Source organism: Dysidea avara, chromosome 9 (genome assembly GCF_963678975.1).
Source record: "Dysidea avara chromosome 9, odDysAvar1.4, whole genome shotgun sequence".
Taxonomy (NCBI): Eukaryota; Metazoa; Porifera; class Demospongiae; order Dictyoceratida; family Dysideidae; genus Dysidea; species Dysidea avara.
The window spans coordinates 20121335-20134445 of record NC_089280.1 but is presented as its reverse complement, the minus strand read 5'-3'; the positions used below and the strand labels follow the sequence as shown (position 1 = coordinate 20134445).

The following is a 13111-nucleotide window of genomic DNA, read 5'->3' as shown; positions in this document are numbered from 1 at the left end:
ACCCTGGCTTACACAATGGGCACACTCCTAAATTCCAACTCAAGCCATTTAACAGATTAGTGGCTAGATAAACCATCCACTCAAGACTACACCCTAGCCGGGTAAAAACCACTTGGGTTTGGTGAAGCTCAAAAAACATCCTTTGAGCTTCCTGTATGAATAGGCTGCCAGGCACATAAAATTATGTCATTGTACAAAATTTGCAGCTTTCTAGCAGATAAATAGAGTGCCTGACCGTAGGTAGCTAGGTCCATGGTGGGCATTGTAAATAATAAAAAAGACTTATTCACAATACTACCATTTTTTGCCAGTATTAAATCCACGAAATATACACAGTTTGTTAACCAAGTGCGTAACAATGTTACACCATTGTGTTCATGTAGCTTGGTTAGCTGCTGTTTCAGACAGCCATGTTTATGGATTCTATAAACCCTGATCTTTACAAAGCAAAAGGTTAAAACAATAGCCCATTATTGCATGCGTAAATGTAGAGTGGTGTCACTAAAGGCACGTGTGTGTACATCAAAGGCATTTACCCTCACCCATAGTAACAAAAGACCTCTTACACCTAAATGACATAATGTTACTATGAATACATACAAACCACCAGACTACATATAATTCAATTTACCTTCAGATTCAGCCATTGAGGACAATGCAGCAAAGGCATACTTTACTACTCCTACTTCCTGTAAAGAGAATAAAATAACATCATTTGTTACCACTGAAAATTTTCCCTTTACCATAATATGTGTTTTCAGTGATTGCAGCACTAACTCAGCGGCATTTCCATCGGCCATATAATTTATGTTCTGGTCTGTAAATGATTATTCGATATTCATTTTAGTAGGAAGGAGAGGAGTGAGCTATAATTCTGCTTAAGTCTTAAAGGAGTAACATGCTTCCTACATTATTTCCAGTGGGATTTAGGGTTGACCGACACACCGCAATTAATTGCCAGCACACTCCAAAACACAACGTTGTAATACTAACAGTGTCTCAATTACACCACAATCCATTAGCATACATACTTTTGGTCAAATCTAAATAAATTTAAAACTTTGCAGCAATCATAATTGTAAAAGAAAATGAAGCCCATATAATGACTCAAATGTAGGAAGGTGTAAGGTTTCACATTCTTCAACCATTAGTTACATTGTTAACTCTTAATGAATCTAATTTATCCATTAACCTCCCTGTACCTTCACAGGCTCAAGTATCTTCACACCATTATCTAAATGAATTCATATAGTGCATTTTAGCTAGCCACATTATAATGTAAAATACTGCTGGTCTAAGACTTAAGATGAACACACACACACACACACACACACACACACACACACACACACACACACACACACACACACACACACACACATATATATATATATATACGCCTAAGGCTTATGATACCTTCCATTGAAAGTGACCAGAGTGCTGAGCAAGCTGCTTCACATAAGTCTTTACACTGCCCATGATTATCCAAAGCAATTAAAATGTCTTGCAAGCCTCTTTCTTCAGTAATAATCTGAGTGTTTTTCTCTACAAAACAAACAAAGAATTCAACCAATGTACAAAAACACGTTCCATAAACACATAGCAAGTGTATATACTGGTATGTTAAATACATGGAAATCATAAAGTACACACAAATAAGATGATAACAGATATCTGAGAAGCATTAAGTTACAAATTCCGACATTCGAGCTACACTAAAATGTTAACAATCTGACTATATAACTACAATCATCATAGCCACGTAATCAACCATGGTATGGTCACCTGTGTACAAATTTCTACATGAGAATGAAATAATATTGAGAAGTAAGAGAACATCATTTTACGTAACTGATGTATGCACATATTACCTACAACTGACAGACTCCATAGAGCAATACAACAGTTTGAAACCAGTTCTAGTTCTTTTGGAAAAGTTCTCATTGCTGCAAGGATGTCTTGTATTCCTCCTTCAGCACCGATCACTTCAGCTGCTTCTTCTATAAATTGAAAATTGTCTTATCACACATTTGTGTTAAAGTTGGAGGAACAAAAGATTGCTTGACAAACAGAACAAATGTTGTAGCAAATTCCAGACTCCATTAACAAAATAGCACATGTCAAATTGAATAAGGAATTGTTTCAAGGTTAGACTGTTAGCAGAATTAACAACAAAGCACAACAAACTAACACATGTCTGTCTGTGTATCTGAAATATTTCCATATAGCTGAATTGCATAATTAAGTTTTAGAAACTTGATCATCTTTCATGAAAGATACGGTATGCGGAAGTACAGATTTCTCATGCACAAAGTATTCCCAGCATGACACTCCCTGTTTACAGTTACAATATATTACATAACTAACCCCAATAAAGCATTACGAACATCTGTACTTTAAATACAGAAACCATTTTAACGTACCATCAGAAGACAGAGTCATCAGAAAAGCAGTTGCCGCACATTGTAATTCTGGAGAACCAGCGTGTGACTAACAACAGTCATCGATAGATTTCTTTCCATTTACAATATAATTGACTTACTCGCATGGCTAAACACACTGGTGAGATAAACTGTTTAGAAAATAAAATATCTCCCTCAGAAGCTGTAGTAGCATAGACTGAAACACCACATCAAAGTAACACACGTCTGGTTACCTATTACGGCAGCATTGCCTAGAACATGACAAGCCAGAGTCTGTATCTCTACAGAAGTCATATGTACTTTCATCGTATCCATCACAGCTTTCTTAACATCATCTTTTAATGCTTGGTCTACGTACATAAATCTCTTACACACAATACTATCTAGGAAGTATTTACCATGGTTTTTAGTTTGTTCAACAAAGTATTGTAACGATTGTGTCTATAAGAAATAAACTCTACACTTCTAGAAAGTGTTAAGTGCAATAGTTGTACCTGGCATTCGTGTACGCTGATATTTTGCTTCATGTATTCTATTAGCAAAGTTTAATTAGTACAAAATACTTTCACATCTGACACATACTTAAAACACCAGAAACTCCTTCAGCAGTTGGTAGTGGTTTAGCTATACAAAATGGTAATGTATATTCTTGTAGATAGCTCATAACTTACCTGCATTAGACTTTTCACCTAATAAAGTAATTACACGTTATTAGTGTCATTTTTATTGTGTTAATTAGCTCTCACCAGAATCTTTAGCTCCTTTAAACAATGGGGAATTAGTTAGCCCAAGACATTCTTGAACATAAGGATAAAGCAATAGATCCCTATATGAATGTGGTATTAGATATTTACATGGTAAATTAAGTCAACAATACTTGCAAGTTGGCCGCTGATGAAAAGCCCTTCGTAGCATCACTCGAATTAGTTGACACAAGTCAGCAGAGTAATGCTGTAAAATTTGTACATCTAATTAGCTACTAATACAGCTACACACAATTACCTTGGAGACATTTTCAAGGACATCTTCTACTATTTGAGGGGAACCCTTTAGCTGAAACAGGATGGTTGACATTTCAGCTTGCTATGTGAGAGTTGTAAAGTAAACAAAGTTATTTATCTTGGAATGTAGTTGTCACCTACATCCATAAAGCCACACGTTGCCATTTCTAAGATGATGCAGCCCAAAGACCAAACATCAGATCTCTCATCATACCTGGTACACACATTGTCAAGGAAACAAAAATCAAAACAAAATACTGTAATGATTTATAGGGATACTGTGGTGAGGTGGCTTCCAGTATTTCAGGCGCCATCCAGTTCATTGTTCCTGTGTAACAATTGTATCTTTAACATGAACTTCACACATGTGAAATGAATAAGATAAACTTTAAACCACAGCACTGAATTGGGTACAAATAATAAAATGTGTAATTTAACCCTCATATTTGTGTAGTTAATGCCTGGACTTCATTTTTTCAGATTATTATGAAACAGTGACACATGATAGGTTGAGATATTGTACTCCTATGAGTTAGGCACAGACAGAATCAATATCAGAGTTGGTTTTAGTGATTCAATCCATTGTTTGACACCAGAAACAGTATCAATTCAAGATAGTACCCAAGCAACAGTCACAGTGTAAACACTAGTGCCTTAGCAACTGGCAATGGAATATATTGCCATTCTTACCAACTGCAGTTCGTGTCATAGTTCTTATATCTCCCATAACTGTTGCAACTCCAAAATCACCTAAAATGGTTGCAATCCAAATGATGAAAACCAATCTAGTGTTTTTACTTATATTTTTAACCTATCGAAATGGAGAGATCATCTTTCATGAAGATGTTGCTAGGCTTCAAGTCTCTATGAATCACTTTTCGGTCATGTACAAAGCACAATGCTTCCACCATTTGTCCGAGCCATTTCTTTAATAGCTATAAAAAGTAAACAATATGCTCATTGAGTCAGCATAATTAATGCTGAGTTTGCAAACATCAACTTCCTGGTCAAACTCTATTACATCACTACCCATCTTACCAACTCTTCAATATGTTCTTTAGATCGACGTTTCTGTTTTAAAACACGGTCCATATCTCCCAGCTTGTAATACTCCATTATAATGCACACATACATGGCAGATTCCTATAGACAAGAACCAAAATTTAATAACAATATTCATGTCAACATGTTTTTGCCACCAACACAAACGTATTGGTATGTACATAGTTACAAGGTAATACCATTGCCACGGAGAAATGAAAGATTGTGTAAGCTTCTTTGCATGCCAAGTGAAATAATATCTTGTTTGCACGGTTGTTGTGCACTTCATGATGTCATTTACCAGGCGTGTGACTACCGTGTACATCAAAGCTGGTAATCTACACAATGATGAACATATATGGAGCCATACTATCGGGTATTCACACGATACCCTACAAGTGGTGCATGCCAGGTGTGATATCGAATAGGCAAAATGACATAACACTAACAAACAAGGTAAGATGAGCATTAAATCAGTAAAAGCAAGCATTGTTCTATATTTAGAAAGTGTTGTACATGCGATTGGGACCACACCGTAAAATTCAATGTATTGTTAGGTGTTTGGTCTGGAGTATTGATCTGTTAAGTTGATAAATATTTCCTGTGTGGTAAATCTGTGTGTAAGCGAGGGCACATGCTGCAAAAACATTTACATTTGTTATATTTACCTCTCTATCCCAGTTGACAAAAAACTCTTTATACCCACAAACATAAGGATGCTGCAGTGTTTGTAGCGCATTGGCCTAACACATAATAAATACATACAGACAAAAAATGTCCACAAAAGTTACTTCTTTAAATGCTTTGTTTGCTTGAGTCTCATCTGTGCACTCGACCTGCAAAGTGATTTAATAAGATGGGATGTAATTACAAATATGGATAGAAAACATATGACAAGTTAGTTGTATAATTACATTGACGACACAGATTACATAAAACATACAACAAGAATGACAAAATTAGATTGGAAAGATACACTAATTACTGATCAGCCCATTAAACAAGGAATGCAATTATTACTACACTTTTTTTGATTGTCCACTTCAACTAATGCAATTGCCTTCATTAATGAAGTGGAAAACATGACTGAGTATTATCATAACTGTTGCTACCAAACCACAATGTTTACTTACAAGCAGCAATTACTTTTGTAAACAATAACATTGATTATCAAATCTAGGGGAAGTTATTGGTAAGACAAATTCCATGTGACAAGCACATGAAGAGACAATGCAAGACACATCAGAGACAGACAGGCAGTAGCCAATGTTGGAGTGAACTGTGGTCTTAGGTGTAACATCAAGTTGTTTTCATTGCATAATTGTGTTAACAGAAAAGCTTCCTATAAATAATCTATAAGTATTGTCTATTATGGACTCTTGACGGGTATTCATGTACAATTGAATGTCAAATATCACCACAGTTTTAACTTGAAGTCATACCAGATACTTATAGCACACGCACATACACAAAACATATATGTGTCACTTCTTGGGTTCATACAACTACCGTATTTACTTGGCTAAATGTCGTACCTTCAATAGTGAGTGGTACCACGATTGATTTTGAAAATAAGGGTTTCAACATCGGTTTTGAACATCGACTGGTGGTCAAAATTGAATAGTTACCACATCAATTCTATGAACTATGGTAATAAACTCTACGGTATTTAACGGTATTTTTAAGAGTTAAAAAATTGTAACAAAAAAAATTTGGAGTAACAATTTCTATGGACAGAAAGGCGTATAAATTTTCAGCTATGTCTTTAGAATTAATAAGGCATCCCTTAGTCCTAACATTGTACATAATTGGTTTATACAATGACAACAGCGTCACATTTCATTAATAAAATTGTATTACAGTTACACAATGTACATGAAAAGAGGCTACCAACACAGAAGCACAGACTGAGTTGTCACAATTACAGTTCTTCCTGTAAGAAATAATACAATACAGTCTAGGAGACGACAATGTATAGATGTGTTGAACAAAGAGGAGCGGTCATAAAAATACACCTTGTGTGGATGCTAAAAGTAAGTTTTGGGAGGAGTTACCCTGTTATTCTTTTTCAGCAAAGCCCGAGAGTTGATAAAGTACAACTACAAGGTTTTGTTGCAGTAATACAGTGAGCAAAAATATTTTGAAAAAATGTTTGCCTGCATTGATTTTACCCATCTTTTTTGTCCTACACAAATCCGGATTGTGTTATGCAAAAATGATGCAATACAATGCCATGCCTTCTCCTTAAACCTGCATATACACATGGAGGTGGATCTTTTGGGATCATCTTATAATGTATTTTATGCTGAAAAAAGGTTCCACTATAAATCAGTGCAGTCCTTCCTCTCCAGTGTAGGAAACTAAAGCTTACAATCCAACTATGCTTATAAAATACTATGATAAGGCTGTGGAAATTAATTCCAACTCCCCAGATAACCAGGCTTTTAATTTTTTTTTTTTAACATGGTGCAATAGCTTTATTTTATATGATTAGACATGAACTGCTAAACAAAAATATAATTCATAATACATCTCAACAAAAGGGTACTGACATGCTAAAATGCTTCAGCAGTACATTTTAATCTGTTGTTTTCACTATAACCTCAGTTTGCTTGATGATTGCACAATTCCTTCTCTTATTCTCTATAAGCATACTACAGGATATAGTCAAATGAATGGTGAGGAAAACCTGCAGCTGTGAATGCTCCCATAGCCTATATAGATCATAAACTAAAATTCAGTGCAACAAAATGTAGAATGGATATCAGCAGGAAGTTTAATGTTTCATATAAAATGTTACTATAAATAGGTCCAAAGGTCCAATACGTAGGTCCAATACAACCAATGAAACTGTTAGTGATCTAAATTTACAAGCTGTGATTAAAGCCTGTGAAATGCCAGCAGGTTGTGTTTTACTGCTTCCACATGCATCATTTGGTAATTTCATGGGAATAACATTGTACCATTATGTAAAATGTAACATTAGCTAGAGGATATTAACACTTATTACTTTAGCATGTTGTTCATCTGTACCTTAATTGGGTTAGACTACACTACAACTGGAGACAGTGTTACTAGGCACAGAGTAAAAGAACAAAGAGGGAAGATCTATAAAGACTACCTACACTTGGAGTCAAGATATACAACAACAAAGTTTGTTATTGTAGCGTACAGTACACGAGTCACTTGCACTTGGACATGTAGCTATAATATTATAGGCTGGGAACAAATGGCTTATAATTAGCAGGCAGATTTATTATGCAACAATTAAATTACTATGTAGGATCATTACTAATTACTGCTTTGCAAGTAAAATACTTGGTATTGTGCATTTTCTGCCCATGTGAACGTTGCGTATTATACTACATACCATGTGAGTTATACACAAATATGTATGTAGTTTGCATACAAAACGTTCAAACAGTCAGAACATCTGCAGTACCTGGAGTAACACGTAACTAACTGTAACAGGTGCATTTCTTCAAATGAGCAATATGTAGCATGTTCTGTATGTTTTTTTAATGACTTGAAACCTTCTTGACATAAAACTCCATAACCAGAGAGCTCACGTATATTTCCATAAGAAAAGATTCTACATGCAAAAATGACTGTACACAGAGCTCATGTAATAGTTCGCATCATTATAGCCACTTTAGAGGATTAGAAACTTTGTCTATAGCTAAATTATTAAGCTGAGCAGGTGGCTGGTGCATGGATTATAATTAGCACATTAAACTTTTCACTTAAAGAAATTAAGTTGCATATGGTATTTTAGAGGTGGTCTCCCATACTTATATACCAGTACTCCAGTAGCCATGCATGCACTAATACAGGTTTCACTGTAACAACATTACTGTTGATCTCCCTCCTCATTGTTTACATTATATATTGAGTCAGCAGTGAGACTACAAGTATTGGTTATGGCTGTACCATCACCGATATGAATAAATACAAATAAATATACAAATGAATACATTTAGTATAAATAAAGTGCATGCAGTAGCAAAGCAAAGCAAGGCAAATACAGCTACTGCTGCCCAGCAAACCAGCACTGGGATGCTTGTGCACCACTCAGGTACTTCAGGAAAAAATCTTCCTGGGGCAGGGCTAGTAACCCACAGGAGAACTGTCCAGACATTACTGAGAGAGGTCGCAGAACCCGAAGTTCCACAACAACCCGATCATTAAACAAAACAAGGACAGTTGGGCATTTGCTCTCCCAGTAAACACCAGGTAAAGAAAACAACAACGTGAATAAAGCAATGTGAATAAAGTTTCTTACTCAAGGAAACAACAACAACAACAAAACCAAATTGGCATAACCAGGCATCAAACCTGGAACCTTTCGATTACCAGGACAATAGCCACTTGGCTATGTACATGCTGCATAGATACATAACATGATTGCCATGTACCTATATAATCCAATCATCAATGAGTCTAGAATCCCTATAGCAACTGGCATGATTTCAGCATAAAGCAGCCATTTTCAGACTTCTTATCAGGAGGAATGCTTGTATGTACATACACAGTAAAAACAAACTAGTGAACGTCACTACTAAATGTAGTGAACGTCACTACTAATGTCTGCCACAATACTCACTATTTTTGTGTAGTGACGTTCATTACTAATTTTGTAGTGAACGTCACTACATTGACCACCAAGTAGTGACGTTCACTGCAAAAAGTAGTGACGTTCACTACAAAAAGTAGTGAACGTCACTACTCAAAAGTAGTGAGTATTGTGTCAGAGCAATTCACTACTAATTTTTTACAGTGTAGCTATGGGTTTCCATTGAATTGTTCCAACCATTTCTCTGTACAATTCAATGATAATTTGCATTAACCATATGCAGAATACAAGCCGCAGTTTATGCTGCAGTGTAAACTATTGATAATGAATCCCATCTAATGTATAGCGACGGAATGTCCTCAGTCCTATCATCTAATCCTTAATTAATTCTATTTAATTACTATTTAGTTATTAGATAAACCAGCACACAGCCTAACGTATCTTCAAAGAAACCATGAATTTCAACAGTTGTCATTTAGCGGAAATACAGTTTATACAAATTAGCTGCCGGTATATAAGGCCACTCTGTGTTAAAGTCATGTTTTTCATCTGTGGCTTCTTGTGAGTAGCTTTCTCTAGTAGACAACTAGCTATGTGGCTATAAAGCTTAGTGAAATTGTCTGGCTTCATAAAAGCAATATTTCTGCAAATGGGACAATAAGGTATCTGTAAGGTTTGCACTATGCCATACAACAGCTACAGGAAAATTTTGATGGAAGGAAAAGTTGACTCACCTGACAAATCTAATGTTGATAAAAATCAGATGAAATTATAGATCTAAATTCATCACATTCGTCAACCTTTTTCTTCTGTCAAATATTCCTATCATAAGGTACTTTTCAATAATGTACTCAAGTACACAACTCATCAGATTATCAGTGAAGGTGGGTCACTACATGGTAGTAAAAATGAAACCTGAACAGGCAGCTAAGGGCTCAACTTCATGAGGCCAATTGTGGTATGATGCAAGCAGCATGCTTCATTGACATGCATCACATACATAGCTAAAATGTAAAAACATGTCAAAACTTGCTATTGGGAATTGTAAACTGAAGTGGTCAAAATAAAATTTTACATAACATCACATTTTACTATTAGTTCTTATGAATTATGTCTAAAAATCAACTCCATGTCATTTTGGTAGTCTTAGCTTAGTCAAACCAGTAAGTTGAAAAACCTTGTTGACAGCCATTATTTCTTGCCCTATGTAAATACATGCATTTTGTACTAAATACAAAAAATGCAAAAAAGCAATCATTAGCATCCATAATCTCTACAGGACATTATACAAAAAAAATCAAGCCCTTAAATTGCTCTACACAATTCCGCCCGAAGTAAAGTTCTAGCATTACCATAGTAACATTTATTTACTATTGATTACAACATAGTACGCGCCCCCATGCAATTTATATTGGAGAATTTAATTACTCGGGTAGGAAAACCCCCAAAAAGCAACATGTTACCCTCAACCAAATTCGCTAAACTTGGTATCATTCTACATGTCAACACTTGCTGATTAAGAATCTACCTGAAGTAACTGCCTAACCAATTATTATACCGAGTTACATTATAAAACATACGATAAAACAGGGTTTCCTGCTGTTTTTTTTTTATTACGCATCTGAATACGTAATTTGGCAATACAAGGCTCTATCATGCCTTTTCTCTTCGTAATTTCACAAACTCCTATATATCACTCGATTCACCATTGATCAAGGGTTCTGCTGAGCCATACCATATCTCCGTAAATTAAAGTATGCGGAAGTTATGGCACCGTATTTAATAGATGGTGTTGTTTCCGCATATATTTTATGTTATGGATTTTTATAATGTATGGTAAAAGTTGACAAATGTTTTGATATGTGGGTGCTAATGGAAAAAGTATATCCTTCTAGTGGTCATACATTCAACCAGCACCAAACCCATTACATGTTATGAACTGTTATACCATCAGATCATTTGTTATTCTTAATTGCAAACACACTTCTCTACTAAATACACAACTAGAATTGATAACTTCACACCTGTAGTACTACCCACACTTGTACCATACTACACACGTTTTCACTACTAGAAATGCTTGTGGGGTGGGGCAGGTACATTAACCTTTATATTCTGAGTAACAAAGCAAATGACTTTAGTATTACAGCATCACTGAAACATGGAAGATATTATGTGTTTAGGTAACTAGTGTGTGAATAAGCTTATGCAATGACATGGACAGCTAGCGTAACTGAAATATTTTATTGTGACCGAGCCTTTAGTGTGCGTTCAGATGAATGAGGCGACCGAACTATAACAATGAATGCAATGTTTGAACCTTTTTAAGGACGTATTTCACATCGTCTCGCTTGTCTTGTACCAAAAAAACAGAGCCCTGCGAACCACGGCCGAGTTTTTGCAACACCTATAGAAGGGTGCGGCACATAGTCGAATTAGCGCATTAAAAAGTAAACGAACCTTGAAATTTTCCATAAGTGATCGGGTTACGGTTAACCTATAGTGTAGGGAGAGTTACTTTTGCACTGATCATACAAATAACATCCTGACACGCCCACTTGACACGATTTATTTTAAATTTTATTAGCGCTTGATAATTAAATTAAATTACTGTACACGCTTACAAAAATGTAACGTCGAAAGTTTAGTACATCACTATGACACTCCTAAAAGTGCACCTATAGTTTTGACACTCATTATGCTGATCTATGACACTCCTAGAACTGCACCTATAGTTTTGACACACTCATTATGCTGATCTAGCTGAAATGCTTCACTTTGACCAAACTTTTACAGAGTCAATTTTCATCGCAGTGTCCTCACCACTCCAAGTTGACTGCCATCGTGAGCGTGAATTCCAAAAATTGTTGGCAGCATGGGCATCTTTATCACTCCATGGCTTCCCACCAACCCCATCAGGGAAGTAGCCATTTGTACCGCCGACTGCTACATTTAGTATCAAGAAATATTCTTGATCAAAAGGAGCGTTCATACCACCGTTGACCCAAGGGTCATTGAAGGCACTGTTAGTCCAGCCACCAAGCTGCCAGAAGGATTCGGTAATTGGGACGGACAGAACAGTGTTTGCAGGATCATCCAAGTAAGTACCGATGTACGTTTCATTCCAAATGAGTCCGAATGTGTGAAAATCTTGAGCAAAGTCACCACTGGCAGCCTTCTTGGTAGCATGAGTTTTCAAATATTGGTTTTCACTGAAGAACGGCCCCCAATGCAACGTGCTACCAAACGTATCAACTCCTCCAGAAGAATAACTAGCATCGTTTCCACGTGATTCCATAATATCAATTTCCCCACTGGCTGGCCAGTTGCCATATTGGTTAATAGTAGGCAACAACCATATTGCTGGCCATATCCAGTCACCCTTTGGAAGTTTGGCTTTTACTTCAACTCTGCCATATTTGAAGTTGAAGGATTCTGCAGTACGGATTCATGCAGATCGTATTGGATTCAGATAGTTTCCACCTCCACCGCTCTGCCTGAAACAACCATAAAACTGTGGACCAGTACAAAGAGCTGCAGGCTCGGAGCCCCATATGTCCATGATGTAGCCGTTCTGTAAGTTAGCTTCACCAATGTCATCTGCTAAGAAAGTCGGCTTGAGATAAAGCACTCCATCTTTTACATAACTATTGGACCTGTTATTATCATAATATTCGAATTCCCAATTTCCACCTCCTCCTAATGTGATCTCATGCTTCCACATTGTGAGGTTGAAAGTGTCAAATTCATCATCAAACATCAGCTTTGGTCCTGGCGTTGGTCGGCCAGCTTGAGCACAGCTGTGGTCGGCCTTAAGGTCATCTACCTCCGAAGAAACGTCCGCAACATACCACCACACGTACAATAGACAAGCAGTTGTAATTAGATGGAGTGAGGCAGAACTAATCCCTGCTATAACAATCGACCTTGCAAATCTGCGATCTTCAAGGAGTCTATACTTCGCCATCTTGGAAATGCAACTCTTGTCTTTCCCAGACACTGGAGAGTCAGCTGACCTTGCTAGTAAAGGGTGGAGCAAATTAATTTCACGTGCAAACACATTCGATTATGGG

The 13111-nt window shown here is 36.5% G+C and overlaps 2 protein-coding genes across 3 annotated transcripts in view; both read right to left on the bottom strand.

Annotated features, from left to right (window-relative positions):
- LOC136265524 (serine/threonine kinase-like domain-containing protein STKLD1) overlaps positions 1 to 11638 on the bottom strand; it is a 13544-nt gene extending 1906 nt beyond the window's left edge. Inside the window, exons 1-23 of one of the 2 annotated variants that reach the window (XM_066060394.1) lie at positions 11499 to 11638; positions 11359 to 11445; positions 5257 to 5301; positions 5134 to 5208; positions 4463 to 4567; positions 4236 to 4359; positions 4115 to 4174; positions 3704 to 3752; positions 3566 to 3638; positions 3426 to 3506; positions 3301 to 3374; positions 3170 to 3249; positions 3095 to 3112; positions 3006 to 3047; positions 2918 to 2955; positions 2822 to 2864; positions 2657 to 2773; positions 2543 to 2604; positions 2424 to 2490; positions 1872 to 2000; positions 1417 to 1545; positions 744 to 817; positions 632 to 689 (exon numbers count right to left, since the gene is read on the bottom strand). In XM_066060394.1, coding sequence (XP_065916466.1) covers positions 632 to 689; positions 744 to 817; positions 1417 to 1545; positions 1872 to 2000; positions 2424 to 2490; positions 2543 to 2604; positions 2657 to 2773; positions 2822 to 2864; positions 2918 to 2955; positions 3006 to 3047; positions 3095 to 3112; positions 3170 to 3249; positions 3301 to 3374; positions 3426 to 3506; positions 3566 to 3638; positions 3704 to 3752; positions 4115 to 4174; positions 4236 to 4359; positions 4463 to 4567; positions 5134 to 5208; positions 5257 to 5301; positions 11359 to 11445; positions 11499 to 11513 — 1645 coding nt within the window. In that variant the 5' untranslated portion in view covers positions 11514 to 11638. Of the gene's footprint in view, positions 1 to 631; positions 690 to 743; positions 818 to 1416; positions 1546 to 1871; positions 2001 to 2423; positions 2491 to 2542; positions 2605 to 2656; positions 2774 to 2821; positions 2865 to 2917; positions 2956 to 3005; positions 3048 to 3094; positions 3113 to 3169; positions 3250 to 3300; positions 3375 to 3425; positions 3507 to 3565; positions 3639 to 3703; positions 3753 to 4114; positions 4175 to 4235; positions 4360 to 4462; positions 4568 to 4665; positions 4804 to 5133; positions 5209 to 5256; positions 5302 to 11358; positions 11446 to 11498 lie in introns of those variants that run through there. The other variant, XM_066060395.1, reaches the window with a different exon arrangement.
- Positions 11629 to 13111, bottom strand: LOC136265532 (beta-1,3-glucan-binding protein-like). The gene is given in 1 exon segment (XM_066060404.1): positions 11629 to 13111. A coding segment is annotated over 1 exon segment (1194 nt). The 5' UTR covers positions 13006 to 13111; the 3' UTR covers positions 11629 to 11811.